At 40.6% G+C, this 18275-nt stretch overlaps 1 protein-coding gene across 1 annotated transcript in view; it reads right to left on the bottom strand.

The window, feature by feature from the left end:
* LOC137450986 (sodium- and chloride-dependent GABA transporter 3) overlaps nt 1–10711 on the bottom strand; it is a 111772-nt gene extending 101061 nt beyond the window's left edge. The window contains exons 1-5 of the mRNA XM_068158050.1: nt 10628–10711; nt 9933–10163; nt 6203–6337; nt 5899–6039; nt 4397–4487 (exon numbers count right to left, since the gene is read on the bottom strand). Coding sequence (XP_068014151.1) covers nt 4397–4487; nt 5899–6039; nt 6203–6337; nt 9933–10152 — 587 coding nt within the window. The 5' untranslated portion in view covers nt 10153–10163; nt 10628–10711. The remainder of the gene's footprint in view (nt 1–4396; nt 4488–5898; nt 6040–6202; nt 6338–9932; nt 10164–10627) is intronic.
* Between the last annotated feature and the right edge of the window lie 7564 nt (nt 10712–18275).

Below are 18275 nucleotides of genomic sequence, written 5' to 3'. Positions count from 1 at the left end.
ATTCTTCTATGTGCACCAAGAGGAAAATATCACCTAGGACCTACCACAGTACTTATCTCTTCCCCCACCCTGCACCCCCAAACAATCATTCAAATACTAAGTGGTCCTTCATTCTGTGTGATCCTGCCATCAAAGCTGGTAGGTAATGTTGAATTATCAGAGGAAGTGGGTCTATACCTTCTGGGGTAGCAAGGAAAGAGTATCCTCTCTGTGCATACCCAAGGAAGGGTAACTATTAGTCTGCATGCCAGAAAAGCTTCATAGTACTGAAAAACATCCTCCAGTCATCACTGCATTTACACAAGTTGTTCCTTGACTTGAGCCACAGTTTTAGGAGCAGCCAAGACCACAGAAGCAATAAAAGCTATAAATACTTCAGCAGAGGGGCTGAAATCTTTATTTGCAATCCTCAAGGCAGCTGAAGATTTGGATTTGCTTCCGGTCACAAGTAAGTAAGGGTGGAACCTTTGAGCCTAAATGATGGGACAGACCTAACAGTAGTACTAGTAAAACAGGGGAGAAAAAGCCTGGAGTGAAGCCAACTGTTGGAGCCTGGTATGTTCACCTACCTGTGTGCAGACACACAAAACCAAATCCAGCTATTTTCTCTGCTACTAGCCTCTGCTGCCATTTACATAGTACCAGTCTGGTCTGTTGTACAATACAAGACAACCAACATATCCCTCAGCACCTCTAACTCTTGGACAGAGAGCACTGAGTTTGAAAGAAACACAGTTTAAGACAGGTAGAACAGACATTAGTGTAAATGTATTTTTGTTAGTTTTTGGGGTTGGGGTTTTTTTGGGGGGGAGGGTTGAAGGGGGTTTGTTTGTTTCTTTTCAATTAAAAAAAAAGTAGAAGAAGATATTGCAAATATTGGTAATGTGACATTCATACCAAAGGAAAGATGTAACTTCCACCTGACAATTTACATATGCAGCATTCAGCTCTACAGACAAACAGGATCACATCCATTAAGCAAACTGGGTCACTACTCACAATAACTACCACTCCAATTTATAGGTGAGTAGATGGTAAAAGAAACAAAACAAAACACCATAAAAACACCACAAACCCCAAAAATTTTTTTACCCCAGCTAATCTTTTACACAATAAACTGATTTTATGTCACCATTACTTAGAGGAATTCCAATTACACTCTTCACATCACAGAGAGCAAAGAGTAAAGGTTTTGAACGCTGTGGTTGTTCAGAAGAAACCTAGAGCCTCCCCTTTCCCTTCACAGGCAACAATGAATTGCAAGGAACCTGGTCATTATGCAAATTAATTCAGTCCTGTGGTTGGTTATTGCAGCAGAGAAGGTTCTCACACTGTCCACACGAGTTCCAAAAATAGCCATGAGCATCTGCTCTGTGCAGCCTACCCTGACAACTTTCCTTCTACTATTTGTTTCAAAAAGAGTCTTTCAATAAATTTATGGTTCCTGACACCAGAATTTCTAAAGGAGTAAAGCAACACCATTGTGAACAAGACTTCTTTGGCACAGGCAAACAACTTTTCTAGTAACACTTATCAATGGTTTATAAGATGACTTGCTGGACAAATTAACTAGTTTAGTAATGTAATAGAATTAACCAGGTGGGAAGAGACTTTTGAGATCATCAAGTCCAACCTATTTACTTCATATTAATATTTACTAATATCTATTTCATATTAACTACTCCCATCTGCACTGCACATCTACACAAAAATTCCTCTGCTGTGTAGTTATGCCCTGTATATTTAAGATATATAACTGAATTATAATCTTCTGTTCATTCTAGTTAGTTATTTTAATACAAAATCTGTCCTGATATCTACTAAAGCTCATTCTTCCACTTCTAAATTAGTTTGCCATTTGGCATTTGCCATTTGGTGCTGTGCATCATCATACCTAGTTAAATTTTAACATGACAAATACCTCCTTCAGGAGGAAAAGCTAGCACTTCTCGTCCAGAGGTCAAAAGTAACACAACTTGAGCATTGCTTGGACAGAGAAGGAAAATAAATGTAATACCTTAAGCTATTTTGGCCAGTGAACTGATAGTATTACATAAAGTTTGGCCACAAGACAACAAAGAAGGAAGTTTCAAAGAACTAACAAATTATTTGGTTTACTTTCTCTTTTGGTTTGTGTGTTTAAAAGTGTTTAAGAGCATGCATTTTCTACTTTGTAGCCATGCAACTGTAAAACAAGTTAGAGGAATGTCTTCTAGTTTCATAATTCATTCCTAACTCAGCCAATGTCATGTAGACAAATATGTCCAAAATTTGAAGGCTTTAAAACCCTCTCTAACTTGTTTAAATACAGCTTGTTTAGCTTTATTTCTAGAGAATTTTGATAAGGGAACATGTTTAAAATGTATTTACATGGATCAAAATAGAATAGAATAGAATAAACCAGGTTGGAAGAGACCTTCAAGATCATCGCATCCAACCTATCACCCAACACCACCTAATCAACTAACCCATGTAACCAAGCACCCTGTCAAGTCTCCTCCTGAACACCTCCAGTGACGGCGACTCCACCACCTCCCCGGGCAGTCCATTCCAATGGGCAATCACTCTCTCTGTGTAAAACTTCCTCCTGACCTCCAGCCTGAACTTCCCCTGGTGCAGCCTGAGACTGTGTCCTCTTGTTCTGGTGCTGGTTGCCTGGGAAAAGAGACCAACCTCTGCCTGTTTACAACCCCCCTTCAGGTAGCTGTAGAGAGCAATAAGGTCACCCCTGAGTCTCCTCCTCTCCAGGCTAAGCAGCCCCAGCTCCCTCAGTCTTTCCTCATAGGGCTTGTGTTCCAAACCCCTCACTAACATGGACATGGGAATCTGGGACATTCAAAGATGAGTACTAACCAAAAAAAACCTAAAACAACACACCTAGAAGCATGACAACATAAAATTTAGTCAGTGCCCTCCAGACAGTTCAACTGAACATTGTCTGCTTCTCTGGATAAACAAAATTGCCACGAGTTGCTGTGTTCTGGATGTTGTTGAATCAGCAAAATAAAGACAGTTGGTAAGTAAGGCTAGTACTGGAGAAAATGCTTTGCTCAGTTACTCTGTTTAAAACCTGAGTTCTAGCTGTCCCAAAGAACTGAAGGATATTCCTGTTAAAAAGATGAAGCTGTAGCAGTAAGAGAGGCCACGAAAGAAACTCTTGATTATTCTGAAACATTAGCCAGGAGGTGGATGGATTAGGTATATTTTGATTTAAAGTGTTAGGTGTTCAGACTATTGAAAACTTTAACAGAAAATACAATGACAGCTTTGAAGTGGGGTTTTCTGTGTTGTTTTGGTGGTGGTGGTTTGGTTTTGGGGATTATTTTTTTTACTATTTTCAAATAAAACAGTATTATTTACTGAACAGAATAGAATAAACCAAGTTGGAAGAGACCTTCAGGAAGCAACAACTACCATTCAAGAAGGCTAAGGTCACTGACATAAACAAGACTTAGACATTCAGAGGCAAAGACATGAGCATATACTAACATTAAAGAAAATCATATCAATGTAGAGCTCCCACTTCAAGGATAGTCTTAATATATGATCCTTTCAAAGTGTAGCTGTTGTTGCCCTGAATGTAAAACACAGCTCTGGACAAACAGCCTCAGAATAAGACTCTATCTTAATAATAAAATAACTGGGATTAGAACACACCCTCAAAAAATTTTAGCAGTGCACAATCTTGTAGCACATTTTGAATTGGGACATAACTTAGTCTTAGAAGTGACATTCTGTTTCTATGACTTCCTTAACATACACTGTGCCCTGCAAGAAATCAATGTGACTCCACATGTACTAATTAAGTGCTTACAGTAAGTAAAAAATGTGTGTCATCACAAAAGCAGTTTGTATTTTGTTAAGACACAATTCTCTTCTCTGTCTCTAACTAGAAATCAGCTTCAAGGAGAGAAGAGAGTTAAACTCCCACATTGTTATGGCTGAATAACTAACCTCACATAGTATTTAAAACATCATTAGATACAGAAGCTAAAGTATTAGTTAGCTCAAATGAGGTGACAATGCAATTCCCAGACTCAAGAGGAGAAATATGGAAAAAAACCAAGAAATATTTTAAATCATGCTCTTTCTTTCACCTCTGCCTCCTCATTAGTATGGGATTGAGGCTCTTTCCTCCAGCAGCAGGAGCCAAGCTCCCAAGCAAGTGGCACACTTTGTTCTATGTTCTTTCAGGATATGGAATTCCTTTCCTTGTATCCCCTAAAAAAGAGTTAAAACTCTCATCCTGACTCTCTTTGGCTGTATGAGAGAATTTCCAGATGAACTCACATTACTAAGTGCCATAGGGTTAAATGTGACCCAATCATGTGTAAATGATCAGAACATGGGAAGAGAAGGAATAGTCTGATCAAAAGCAAAGTTTATGTGCACTTACTCCCAGAATTCCATCACTGGAGAAGTGGCATTTTGTAAAGAGACTTGACTGCAGTTGCTCATATTAAGTTTTTGAAATTCCACACAGTTTTCTATAAAAGAACACAAAACATAACAAACAAAAAAGTTTGCTGTATCAACATGTAAGTACACATCTCATTGTGCATCTCCTAACTTATGCATACTGCAAAACCACCATACTGTAACACAAGTCCTCTATGTGGTTAAAGGATTTCTGGGTACACTAAAGTGTCAGAGCTGCTACTTTTGCAACATTTTGATCACCAGACCACAAGGCTGGCCCAGAAAAATGCCTATGCAGCATGCTATCTTCTCCTCTGACACTTTCCAAAGGTACAGTTGCAACGGCACAGGCTACTAAAACATCTGATGCAAAAAAATCGATGCTTCAGAAACTGAGGCAATTGATTAGGAGTTACAACATACTCCTCCTCCAGCTGCTGGTTTGATGGGCAGTGCCAACACATGGCATATGAAACACTGCCTGCAACAAGTTTCCAATTTGCATGAACATGGCAAGTAAAAAGTCACTCCCATATGGGGAAAGGAAATTAAAGCACCTCAGCATTGCTGAGTTGACATTTATTGTCTGAACAGCGATCAAAGATCTTTCACACGGTTGCCAAAATTGATACAGATGCCTTCCACATCTATGGGGCCTACGACCAATTCCCTGACAATCTAAGCTGCAAGATTTCACAGCTTTAGGTGTGCTCAGCAAACACAATGGTGACCAATTAATAAAAATCATAAGAGTAAAAATGGTACATGATTGGAAATTGAGCAAATACAAGGCATAAATGCAAACCTTTCAGGAACCTGGAAATAAGGGTATTGATATGTATTCCTCCCCATTGATGTTTGTGATCCTCAAATGCAGTAGGTACAGCATTACAGGCAAAAGTATCAGTGGGAGAACAGATGCAGAGCCCTATACTGCAAACTCTTATTAACACACACCTCATCTTTCATGTAAGACACTACTTTGCATGCAGTAAGGATTCTGTGACTACATTTTCAGAAGTAGCTTGATGAACATTATCCCTCAACATCTGGCATTTAAAAGAGTTAATCCAAAGTTCCACATTTAATATTTTCCTCTCCTTATTTCATCAGAGTGAAAGAGCAAGACTGTAACCTGTCATCAGCTCTTCAGTAGAATTCACTTACTGTATTCGGGGAGAATAGACATGATTGCAAATGAGAGTCTTGGGATTTAGTCAGAATATCCTACAGAATTGACAAAACTCAAAGTCTTCTGCTATCTGACATTACATTCTGCAGGAAAAAATGCTTGCACAATGACTGAAACCAAAAGACGTATGACTAAGTCTTCAGGATTCCTTTATCATGGTGTAGTTGTGATACGATTGGCCCATTTCCACAGACTTTCCTACCAGAATAATTTTGTTCCTGACATTTTAACACATGAATCAATTATTTGGAAGTATTTTACAGCAAGGATGGCTGCTGCAGTCATACCTGTATTCCATTCATGCCCACAGGTGGCCCAAGGAAGCTCTGTAGTAAAGCAGTTAAACAAGTAGAAGATAGCCCACGCTAAAATGATGATGTAATACACATTTAGATGTGCTTCTATAACTTGGGTAGCATATCCAATGCCTGGGGAAGGGGGAAGAAGAGACAATGGAAAACATTTACTTTCCAGGTAATTTAAAAGCAAATGCTTACTACTTTAAGTATGTCTTTAGTTCAATTCTGAAACAATTTATTTACTTCAAATTTAACATGTTCTTTTGCAGTAAAACACAGAACTGGTTGTTACCTTCAAATAGAGGGCAAACTTTCCTCCAGCATGTAATGCCTCCTTCACTAGTAAACTGTCCCAAGGCTGTCTCCAAGAAAAATACTGGTATTCCACAGCAAATAAAAAATACCACATATGGGATAAGGAAGGCACCTGCAAGAAAACATTGGGGAGGTATCGGGTTTAATGAATACAGTTCCTCGACAGCATAATGAGAAATTGGTTTTCTTAAGAGAAAGATTGCCTGTTAGCCACCTCTCAGGTGTTGTGCTGAAAGTACAGAAAGCATTTATTCTTGGCCCCAAACATCAAAAGTTAACCTGTAAGCCAGCATCATGGACTAAAGAGAGCAAAGTTCCTCAGTACAGACTAAATTTTGCTCTCAAACACAGAAAAGACCACAGTTCTGCTCTGATCATCACCAGTCAGTCTACACTACCTTCTCTTCCTTGCTTTGCTCAGGAAAGCAGGGATGAAGAAGTATAATGGAAATTAAATCCAAGAAGTCCTTTGTATAAGGATAAGTCTGATGATAAGAATCATGAAAAGGTAATAACAAAACCAAATTTAGAGCTACTTGCAAGAGCAGGAAAGCAGGTTTGCCTTCTCAGTTAGAAACGTTAATGTGAAATGCTAGGAAATAACAAAGCATCAACATTTTTGTCAGATGCTGACAGTAAACTCCAGCATGGATAACAAATAGTACAATTCAATGCTGAAGTGTTGCATTCAACAACAAAACAGAAGTACTGTGTCCTTTTAATGATTGGTCCTGTTACTAGGTAAAACACTTGAAGAACGTGGCTGTGAAGTGTTCTGAAGCAAAGAAATGGGAGAAGATATGCATGTTAGGCATAACATCACTTGTGGATAATGTGGATTTTAGGTATTCCATTTAAAAATAAACCTAAATGATTAAAAAAAAAACACAAAAAAACCTACCCAAACCCCAACTCAACAAATATCATCTTTTGGCTATGTAGAGATTCCATTAACAAATGAGGCATAAATAATTTCTGCTTTATTCCCAAGTACTCAGCCATTCTGACAAGTCAAAGGATGAGGTAGAAAGCAAGTGAGTATGTTGGTTGACTGAAACAATGAAAGAAGGAAATACTGAGAAGGAAGCACAAAATAACTGATTCTGCCACTTTTTACCAAAGGTTTCACTGGTTGAACCAAGCAGACAAGTGCAGCAAATACTGCACAGAATAATTTGTCTGAAGTTGTACTAAAATTAGAGTTTTAACTGTCTAATTAAGTTATGAATACAAAGGTTAGTACAACATACACAATGTGTGATATCCAGGCCACAAGACTAATTAATGTCATTTAAAGTTCCTAGTAAATGGTGACAGCATCCCACTGTTCATTCCATTTTGCATCAACACAACGTGCCATCAGAAGACCCAGCACATCACGAGAGATCCCTTTGTGAGTAGTCTCTTCCCTCAACCAGGTAATTTGCCTATAGCTCAGCTGCATCTCAAGCAGTACCTGCAGGTAGTACACTACAAAGGATGTAATCCTTGCATCTCAAACATGGTTTCACCATATAATTTATTGTGCAAATGGTTTGAACAGTATCAAATTCATCTTGGCCCACTCATATGCATGATGATAGTAAGTTTCATGTGTCTGCTTATTGAAATTGGTATTATTAGCTTTGACTCTGCTTCTCCAGCACAACAGGTTTACATTCTGAAAATGAGAGGCCATCAGGTTTCCCACCTTGCAAACAGATCATATTCCAAGAAATATCTAAATCTAAATATACCCCCCCAAAAAAAAATATTAAAAGATTCCTGAAACCCACACTACATAAGGAAAGCCAAAAGAAGCTTATGCCTAGACTACCTGTTACAACTCAGAGTAAGCACCAGAGTGAGGTCAGACCTCAGAAGTTCCCCACTACTGCTTCTAGATCCATTCTGTATCTAGCAAGTTGTTTCATAACTATTTCATATATCTTACCATTGTTTTCACCTACTACACATTGAGTAGTTTTCAGTATTTACATCTGATGCATCAAACAATCCAACTCTGGTCTAATTCCAGCAGGGCATTGCAAAGAGTTACAAAAACACAAGCCCTCATTGAATAAAATCAAAGTCAATGGCAAATTTCCCATGGTCCCAGAACCCGGCCAATTAGTCCACACATTAATTTTGCTCTTGAAGAAGAGAGTTGTGATTAAGAATGATATTTCAGTAAATACTTTTTCACCAAATCACCCACAAATATGGTCAGATTTTTTTTCTACTTAGTATTATAGTATCATTCAGGGTTGGAAGGGACCCCAAGGATCATCTAGTTCCAACCCCCCCTGCCATGGGCAGGGACACCCCACACTAGATCAGGCTGCCCAGAGCCTCATCCAGCCTGGTCTTAAATAGTTATGTATAACCTTACAAATGATAGCATCACATTTTGACAAGCCAGCACACACATACAACTGGGCATATAGAGGCTACTGTATGAATACACAAAGCTTCACCATATAAAGAAAAAAATATCCTATCTTCTCCTCTGCCAAAACTTCTCTGGGAAAACCTTGACAATCAATGAGAAGCTGTTGTGCATACTAATATTTATGGACTAACAGCAGTGCTTGCTAGTCTGAAAACAGGTGAATTCTCATTATCTTAGTTTTGCCAAAGTACAGATGCATGACGAAAGGAACAGCAGACCCTATGCCCATCTTTCACAGTAGCATTAGCCTTACAGAAAGAGCAGACAAAACAGGCCAAAACTATTCCTGAGTTCAGACAACTGTGTCTAGTTTTGAAAGGGCAAGGGAAAGAAAATTGGCACAGGGCTGATGGCAAACAAACCTGCCACAGATCAGATCTTTGCACATCGGCCACTGAACACGACTCTTAACCCAGCCTATATGCTTACACTAACACTGATTTAGGCCTTGGGTGGGGAGGCAGTTGAATCCAGTTCACAGGGTTGTAAATTAATGTTTTAACATACTTTTCTTTCCTTGTTGCTTTACAAGACGCAGCTGAGGTGCTTATTCTTAACTGTCACATCTTACATAGTTTATACTGAACTGTAACTAACAGACATCACATTATACTTCTGTAGAAGGTAATGCATTTCTTCCCTCTCTCAGCTAGCATTCTTATTCTTAATTACATAAGGTTTGTTCTCTTCTTTGAGTAATAGGCAGCTTGTACATCTTCCCCTACCCTACTGTAGCGATCTGGGAAACCATGGTTTTAAAAAAAAGAAAAGAGAAAAAGTTATACTAGATTTAAAGAAATTTTTATCTGACAAAGAGTAAACTTTGCAGCATTATCAAAACAAATATCCATCCTCTCCAGATTATACTGCTGTGAAAAAATAAACTGTGACATTCTTTTCTACGTCAGGCAAACTTATTTAAGTATGCTTGGGTCTGCGTTCACATGCAGAAGAAAGCACACAGTGTACTGCTAGAACTGAGCTCTGGCTTGTAACGCGTTAAAAACCTTGCAGAATAAAACATGTTGAACACACTAACAGAAAAGAAACTTCTGGAAGTAAACCAGGCAAAATTTGGGGATGAAAAGGAAACAAAAAGGTAACAATTTTTTATTCTAAATTATCAGATGTTTAGTGCTTCCTTATCCACACCCCCACCCCGATATCCTGAGTACCAGCCTGTTCCTAGTGCAAGAAATCACTGTAATACATTCTGATCTGTTTATTTCCCACATGCTTCTGGTGAGCTGTAAATCAGCATATGATACCATCTTACCTCCTCCATTCTTGTAGCAAAGATATGGGAATCTCCACACATTTCCCAACCCAATAATCTCGCCTGCCACAGAAAGCACAAATTCAATCTTGTTGTTCCAGTGACCCCTTTCATGAACTTTCTTATCATTGCTGTGGACGAGGTTGGTACTTGAGGCTTCTGGGTCCAAAGCATCTTCCGGCTTGCCGTTAATTATAGGAATAGTCTTTTCAGCTGTCATGACTGTTCAGCCTAGGGAAGAATAAAAGGAAAGCATACAGCTATGATTCTGTGTCTTAAGTCACTTGTCAATATCCTTCTATGACTAAAACCATCCTTTAGCATATCTTCTTATTACCTACACAAACTTGCAAACTTTCAAGTGAAGGAGGCAACTCTGTAAGGCTAGAAAAGTTGTGAAGAAGGAAACAAGGAAAAGGAAGGAGGAGGGGGGAAAAAAACAGAGGAAAAAGACAAAATCTTGTGTAGAAGGGAAGTTGAGACAGACAACTCAGTAGTATGATATTGTTTTAAGGCACAGTTAGTGAAGGCTTTCAAAAATCCCTCCCCAAGCAAGCATCTCAGCTTCACTAACCTACCAGAGGACAGAGATCTCCCGCACCTTCAGGCACACTACTGACAACAGAGATGGGGAGAAGGGGGCCTGAATGGTTCTGGCCTGCCTGGAAGAGTAGGGGAGCTCTCAGAGTACTCACCCAGGGCTCTGCCTGTGCCTGCGTGGCTGGCGAGGGGCAGGTCTCTAGCTGAGTGCCCGGCTCGGAGCGGACCCCGCGGGCTGCAGCTCTCTGCTGTGCTGCGCGGAAGGCACGGGGCAGGGCGCCCCGCGGCAGAGGCGGTCAGGGGAGGCGGGGATAGAACAGGCAGCCGTAGGATAGCGAGCAACGGGGAGCCTCGTCCTGCTCTGCGGCTGCTGCCCAGTCGGCCGGCGCGGATCGGATGGGATGGATACTCCCCGCGCTCTGAAGCCGGAATTTGCAAATGCTGAGCCTTCCCTGGAGCTATGGTATAACACCCGCCTCCCCCCTCCGCCCACCTCAGGCTGTCCCGCCAGCTCCCCCCATCCCCTCCTTCTCTTCCTCCTCCTCCACCCGCATCACTACGCGAGCATCCCCAGCCCCTCACTCCCCCGCCCGGCGCTAAGCAACCGGGGCTGAGCACCGGGCGGTACCCGGTCCTGCTCTTTGCAACGCTCAGATTCCCGCTCCGTGAAGGGGAAGAGACCTGCCTGCGACGGGCCTTCGGCAGCGGAGCGGTGGCGGTGGCTGCGCACCTGCCGCCCGCCTCGCCGCAGTGCCCGGCCCCGCCGCCGCCCTGCCTGCCAGTTCCCCCGAGCCTGCCGCCCACCGGGCAGCCGGGGGCTGGGCTGCTGGGGTGGCAGACTCCAGTTCAGGCTTAGCGGGTGGGGGGCGGGGGGGGGAGGCACCTGCAGAAAGGAAATGGCATTAACTTCAGCTGGAAGAGGAGGGGGAGAAGAGGTAAAAACTGGGGGGGGAATATTTGGAAAGTGTGGAATTAATGTGAGCACTTCCCAGTTACACTGGGAAACTGTAGAAACGACCCGTGTGGGGTTTGCAGGCAAGCTAAGTCTAAAACAGAAAAAACAGCACAAACTGTTTTGTTCCAGGTTGTGTTCTCTAAGTATTGAATTATTGAATTTTCTGAATTATTTCAAATTAGAGATTTTTTTGTTCCCCTTTAATCCCCTGCTTCTCCGACTCCCCCATCCCCCACCCCCCACCCCCATACACACACTTTTGGTAGGTCAGTTATTTCCACCCCATGTTTCTCAATCCAAACTAAATACCTCTTCCATTATTCATCTCTGCAGCTTCTCCTTGGAAAACAGCAAGGCCCAGCTCAGTTTCTAGCTTCAAGTTTTCCCTGGGATCCAAACTGTCACAGCTGTGATCACCACTGTTTTGCTCTGCAGCTACAGGAGATGTACTGTGGAACACCGTCTCTTAACTCCTGGATTACATTTAAGTATGAGGGAGTGTGCTGCCCCAGACACATTGTGCACTTCCATGCAGAATCCTTCCCTCTTGCCCTCCAGCTCCACGGACTTTCAAAGTGCCAGGAAAACTTAACCAGTGCTTACTCAAGACAATGGAAAGATGCCCAAGCATAGATTTTATATTAACTTCAGAAGATAGAACCTGGTCCTCCACACACATACCATGACCAGAGCTGCATTTGGGTTTAGTTTGAATGCAGCTGATATTCATTAACTGAGGATGGACAAGAGCTGTTTATCCCAACCTGGCTTTGTAGAAACCAAATTCACCTTTGAGGGATTTTCACTGTTTTATCCCTCCCCCAGCTTTATCTAGTTTTCAGTGGGGATCAAAACAAACATTGCAGTTCTGTATTCCAATCAGACTGAGCAGGCTCAACAGGATACACTTAAACATCAAAGCTAAAACTGAATTCTCATTTCAGTCCTGAGAGTAAGGCTAAAAATGAAGGGATGCTAAGGGGCAGCAAACATACAACTAGTGATTCAATACATGGGAGAGATCAGACTGTGTCAAATAGACCAATGACACCAAACTGGAGGGGCCTACTCCAAAGAACAGGATGACTAGCAGGTACAAAGGGGTTTTAATCATTGCTGTCATTATTTCCTGGCAACAAGTATTTAATCCACTGCTGCATTCTTGCACTGATTCCCATTCAGTCTCCTAACAACTGAAAAGTTTATGGGAGTAATTGCAAGCTGCTATCTTTGGGAATACCTTACTGAAATTCAGCACAGTGTTTGCAACATAAAACTTCCCAAATATAAAAGCAGGTTGATAATCCTGGTTTTTTAATCTGGTGGAGCCACCTCTCTTGCAATGGAAAAAAAAATAAAAATAAATAAAAGAAATCTGTGAATTTCAGGCTACATCTCAGTTCAAGTACTAACCTTGTGTGTCTCATGCTCCTCATCATGAATTCATGCCTGCTTCTGTCAGTCTGGTGGGACATCCACACGTGACATGCAGTCAGAGCACAACTCAATGACTGGCATGAAAATGAATCTTGCAACATGGCTTCACTGTAAGAGAAGAGGCTGACAGTTACCAACACCAGAAGGTTCTTACTAGTAAAATCAATATCTATTACTAAAATACCAGTTAATAAACTACAACTTCAGTACATATTCTGTACAAGGGTTCAAGCATCACACACCAAGTGGTATAGCTCTGTCCAAGTGGATTCCTTCTGCACTGTCTACTCTGTTCACCATAACGTAACACCAGCTGTGCCAAAGGATTTGGGATCATTACCTCCAATCCACTCACCAGAAGTAAGTTTCCTGGTCATTCCTCTCAAGTCCTACATTAAAATGATGTGACCTAACAAAGGAATTCAAGCTCTGCTTTGTTCAGGTTTACCTTCACTTTCCCAAGGAAATACCAAGGAAGCTCCATGCAGGAAGCAGACAGAGACTGGAGTGGAAAGCAAATATTACTGTTAGCCAAAGAAAATGGCTATGAAATACTGAGTGGTCTACGACTACACTTACTCAACATTATGAATTAAAATTAATGAACATGAGGAACTGACATACAGAGTAAATTGAAAAAAAAAAGATCCTCCACAGCATTCTGTTGTCTGAAAAACTGATTCTTTCATCTTGTGTGCAACAATCAATATACACACAACTGAGATATGGATTAGCAGAGTTGTGCAAATTTGGATACTAGGTGGTCACCCTCAAAACTAGCACACCTCCCTGTGCATTGTATGCAATTTCTTACTACCAAACCACAGCTTAAGCACAACCTCCTAACACCTAATTTGTTTACAGCTTCTTCACTTACAATTAAATTAACAGTAACTACAAAAAAATGGTTCTTCTTAGAAAACCAATGCAGTATATTTAACACTAATTTCAACAGTGTCACTAGAGCCTAGGCACTTAATCAAATTGTTTCACTTGGCTAGCAATTGTGCCAGGATGTTGCAATAGAGATGACCCAGATGCACTAAGGAATACACACTGTACCCAAGTGTCTTTGGTTGCTGCAAGAATCCATGTTCAGTCTATTTTCTATTTATTCTGTTCTGGGACTTCTAGATGAGCCATGCTTTCAAGACATAAATACACAGAGTGTTAGGATGCACCAACACTTTCAGAATTACCCCTCACTTCTCTTGTCCTTAGTGCCCAACCTCTACACAACTAAGGAGGCAGATAAAGAAAACTGCATGATACGGTTACACATTTTGCTTCTCACCCTTCAGTTGTACACTTTCTCTGGAAATCAGGATCCTTTACTTATCCTGCACTTTGAATCCTTGTTAGGATGCCATGGGGGTAGGCCCCATCCCTGGGGGTATTTAAGACCAGGCTGGATGAGGCTCTGGCCAGCCTGATCTAGTGTGGGGTGTCCCTGCCCATGGCAGGGGGGTTGGAACTAGATGATCCTTGTGGTCCCTTCCAACCCTGAATGATACTATGATACTATGATACTACAGCTGGATGACAGTAAAGTCTCTACTATGCTGCATGATATTTTGGCTCACTTATGTGCCTCGAAATGTTTGCATTTTCCTAATAAAACAAAGAAAAATAAGGCAATAAAGACCTGTCCAAAAATCAGAATTAAAACTATGATGAAGAGAGCTAGTTTCCTAATAGAGAGATCAATGCAACATTCACACAAGTGTGAGTAAAAGCCATGTTATATAGCTTTGTAAATGAAAAGGCTTGGGCTTAGCTCCATCTCTTCTTTTTAAACCACTGTAACTCTGCAGATTCCTATGTTGTTTCAACAATATAGAACCCTGTGCTAACATGATTGAAGGAAGGGGGAAACAACAATCCTCTCCAGATTTAAAAGCTTTAGTTTAGATTTCATATAAGCAAAATCTGCAGAAGCCTTCTGTAAAGATTTCACAAAGTTAGACTCTTTGTGAGTAAACAGCTACACAAAAGCTAAGAAATATGATATTTCATTAGTGATAGCGATCTAACAAAATGCTTTGGATCAAAAGCCTAAGATCATAAAGCAATTTGTGAACAAAACACCTTTAGCTATGCTATTGCAGTCCTGACTTAAGTGAAAAAGCAGTAAGCTGTCTGATATGTGCCTAAGCAGTTTTCTGCAATGGGAAAAATAAAATATTTGCTTGCTGCAAGTGATAACTTTAGGAACAACTGATTTTCTGGCATCTATTTAGAAAGGCTTAACAGCTATCATTGTAGATCTCTCTCAAATTTATTGCCTGTGCTTCACAATGGTTGAGATTCCGAATTTAGAGTTCAAGAGAGCTGTAAAACCCACTTTTTCTTCTATTGATGTTGCATCAAGGGCCTTCTCTTGTCCCTTGATGCCAGTCTGAGATGGATGTTTGCTTTCTGTTACTCACATTTTATCTTCCAGATTGTCTTACCTTCTGAACAGGAGCAGGTAATATATTAACAACAATCACTCTCTGCTACAGAGAATGTGTTAACATGTCTTCCTCTTTCAGAGAATGGTGGGAGTTGGAAGGGACCTCATCCAGTTCAATCCCCCTTCCACAGCAGGGTCACCCACAGCAAGTTACCCAAGGATCACAATGCCCAGACAGATTTGAAATCTCTCCAGAGAAGGAGACTCCACAACCTCTCTGGGCAGCCTAGTCCAAGGCTCTGGCACCCTCACAGGTAAGAAACTTTTCCTTTAGATCACCTCAGAAGCATCTTGCTGTGACAGGGTTTACAGGTTCCTCAGTTCCTTTTGTCAGACAGACTTTTCTGACAGTTATTTGGTTACAAAGGAGATCTAACATCTCATGAAAATGGTACACATCATGGATGAGTATCTTTCCCATTGTGGTTTCTGAGGACACCACATTGTCAATATGGCCAATAGCATCTTGAGCTTCCTAAACTTGAGTTTTACAGATAGAGAGCACATGGTAGGAATCTCCAATATTGAAGCTTATACACAACCTCCAGGAGTTAGCAGTCATCCATCCAAATTGAACAGAGATATTTTTTAGGTCATGTCAAAGTCTTATCTGCTGACTTCTACTTTTACTAGCACTTAGAACAGAAAGAAAAACAAACAATAAGCAATAAGTTATTTTTATGACAGAAAAAAATCCTCGTGCCTCTGACTGCAAATCTTGAGGGACTGTACTTCTGAATAAGAAAACATAAAGTATATTTCTATATATTGATAAAAAAATAATAAATAACAGTTCTCCAGTGGTTTAGCAAAAGCATGCAGACAAAAGTGTTCAACAAGACACAGAGAGAGTAAAATGTACTATGTTTTGTGAAGAGAGGAAAACTCCTATCCACAGATGTGACAGTACTAAAAGAGAAGATTCCTATGGAATGATATTTTAATGTGACTAAACAAGTGGGACCAAATAAAAGAAACAACAAAAAGAGATCTCAGGAGAATTATATACATAGCACCACAACTGCGTTATCACTAGCAATTACCAGTCAATTATTCTTCCAGGTGAGAAACTGACCTTGCAGTCTTCATACAGCTATGAACATAATCAGTATGCCCAACTCATGCTGACTGAAAGGGGCTACAATCTGGAAAAGGAAGGAACTGAGGCCCATAGCCTATAGATACACTTTCAACCACAGTAAGATTTTAGAATTTGTATTGTTAAAGGTATTCAGTGAATATTAAAATAAAGCTGGAATTAAATTCAGATTGCAGATGCTGTCTGCAGGCATCTAAAGTCTTTTGTCTTATGCCAGACATTCATTCTTGCTGCAAAAGAAAGAAAAGCAATGTAGCTGCATTGTGCACTGTACACTTTGGGTTATTGTGGGGAGACTACAAAGAGCTTCAAAGTTCAAAGAATTTATAGCTCTACACCTCAGGTGAAGAAAGAGTGAACCTGACAGGAAGCACCACATCCCCCAGTCCCTAGGTAGTGGTCCCATTGCAGTTCATCGCGTGAACAGCCCATGTAGTCAGGCTCTGTGTTAGTCTTGTGAGTCTCATACAACTTTCAGACATTAGACTGAGGCTATAGAACAGCAATTCAAAACACATTTTCCAGCTTACAGATCACTAGTTAAACAAACATGGCAATGTAAATATGTTGCAATTATCTGTCTTCATATATATGTGTTTAGATGTACATGTCAAGGAACAGAAACATTTCTTGATGAAAATTAATTTCTCCTGTTCCAATTGAACAGTTTAGTATGCTTGTCTCTAACATTTCCCTACTGTATTGGTTTGGGCTGAAATGGAGTTAGTTGTCTTCATAGTAGCAGATATGGAGCTATGCTTTGGATTTGTGACCAAAACATTGAATCATGATAGCAGAGCATCAAGACCTTTTCTATTTTCCACACTGCCCCAGCAGCCAGTAGGCAGAGGATGCACAGGAAGTTGGGAAGAGACGCTCCAACTGAGCAAAGAGATATCCCATACCATATGACACCATGCTAAATGATAAAAAACTGAGGAGAAGGAGGAGGAAGGAAGGGGGAACTATTATTTGAGTTATGGCATTTGTCTTCCCAAGTAACAGCCATGCACCATGAAGTCCTGATTTCCTGGAAATGGCCAAACATTCACCTACTGATGGGAAATCATGAATGAATTCGTTATTTTGCTTTGCTTGTACATGTAGGTTTGCTTTACCTATTAAACTGTCTTTATCTCAACCCATTAGTTTTCTCATTTCTACCCTTCTGATTCTCTCCCCTGCACCTGTGGGGGAGAGAGCAGTCAGCTGTATGGGGCTGAGCTGTCACCTGGGGTTAAACCTCAACACCTACCAAGAAGCAAAAGACCAATGCTCGATCTTGAGCACCGAATGAAGTGTCTAATTGCCCCTCACAAACATGGTAACTCATGCGATACTCGAGTGAAGGGTGGCAGCAACTCTGCACAAAGTCTGCCAAATGGAGTTGTAAAATACATCAGCATCAACTGCAAATTATCATAAGAAATGTCATCCAAAGGATGTGAATGAAGGAGTGGTTTGATTTATCTGAAATAAAAGAAAAACTCCAAATTACAGGTCAACCCCTAATGAAGAAGACTTTTGTCCATGATACAAATTAATACATAATACATATGGCAAGTTACCCTCAAAATTCTGTTCAACTCAACCACATATGTTTTATTTTTGGTATTGTCTACCACTGAAAATGGAGAGCAGCATCAAGAGATAGGTTCAAATTTAAAACCAACCAACCAACCTTTCGTATTTGGAATGTTGCTCTCATGGAATTCTTGGCTGAAGCTGCATGATAGTAAATCAAAGTAATTGTTGATCAGCTCTTATCAAACACATGTTCAGTATTTGTCTACATCTTAGCAATGCAAACACTTAAGCTCCAGAACACCCAAAGTTTTAGAGAAAGTAGCATGTGTT

This window comes from Melanerpes formicivorus, unplaced genomic scaffold (genome assembly GCF_026170545.1).
Source record: "Melanerpes formicivorus ecotype bairdi unplaced genomic scaffold, bMelFor1.0.p_v2 SCAF_38, whole genome shotgun sequence".
Taxonomy (NCBI): domain Eukaryota; kingdom Metazoa; phylum Chordata; class Aves; order Piciformes; family Picidae; genus Melanerpes; species Melanerpes formicivorus.
Note: the sequence above shows the minus strand (reverse complement) of the source record. Positions and strands in the feature narration are given on the sequence as shown.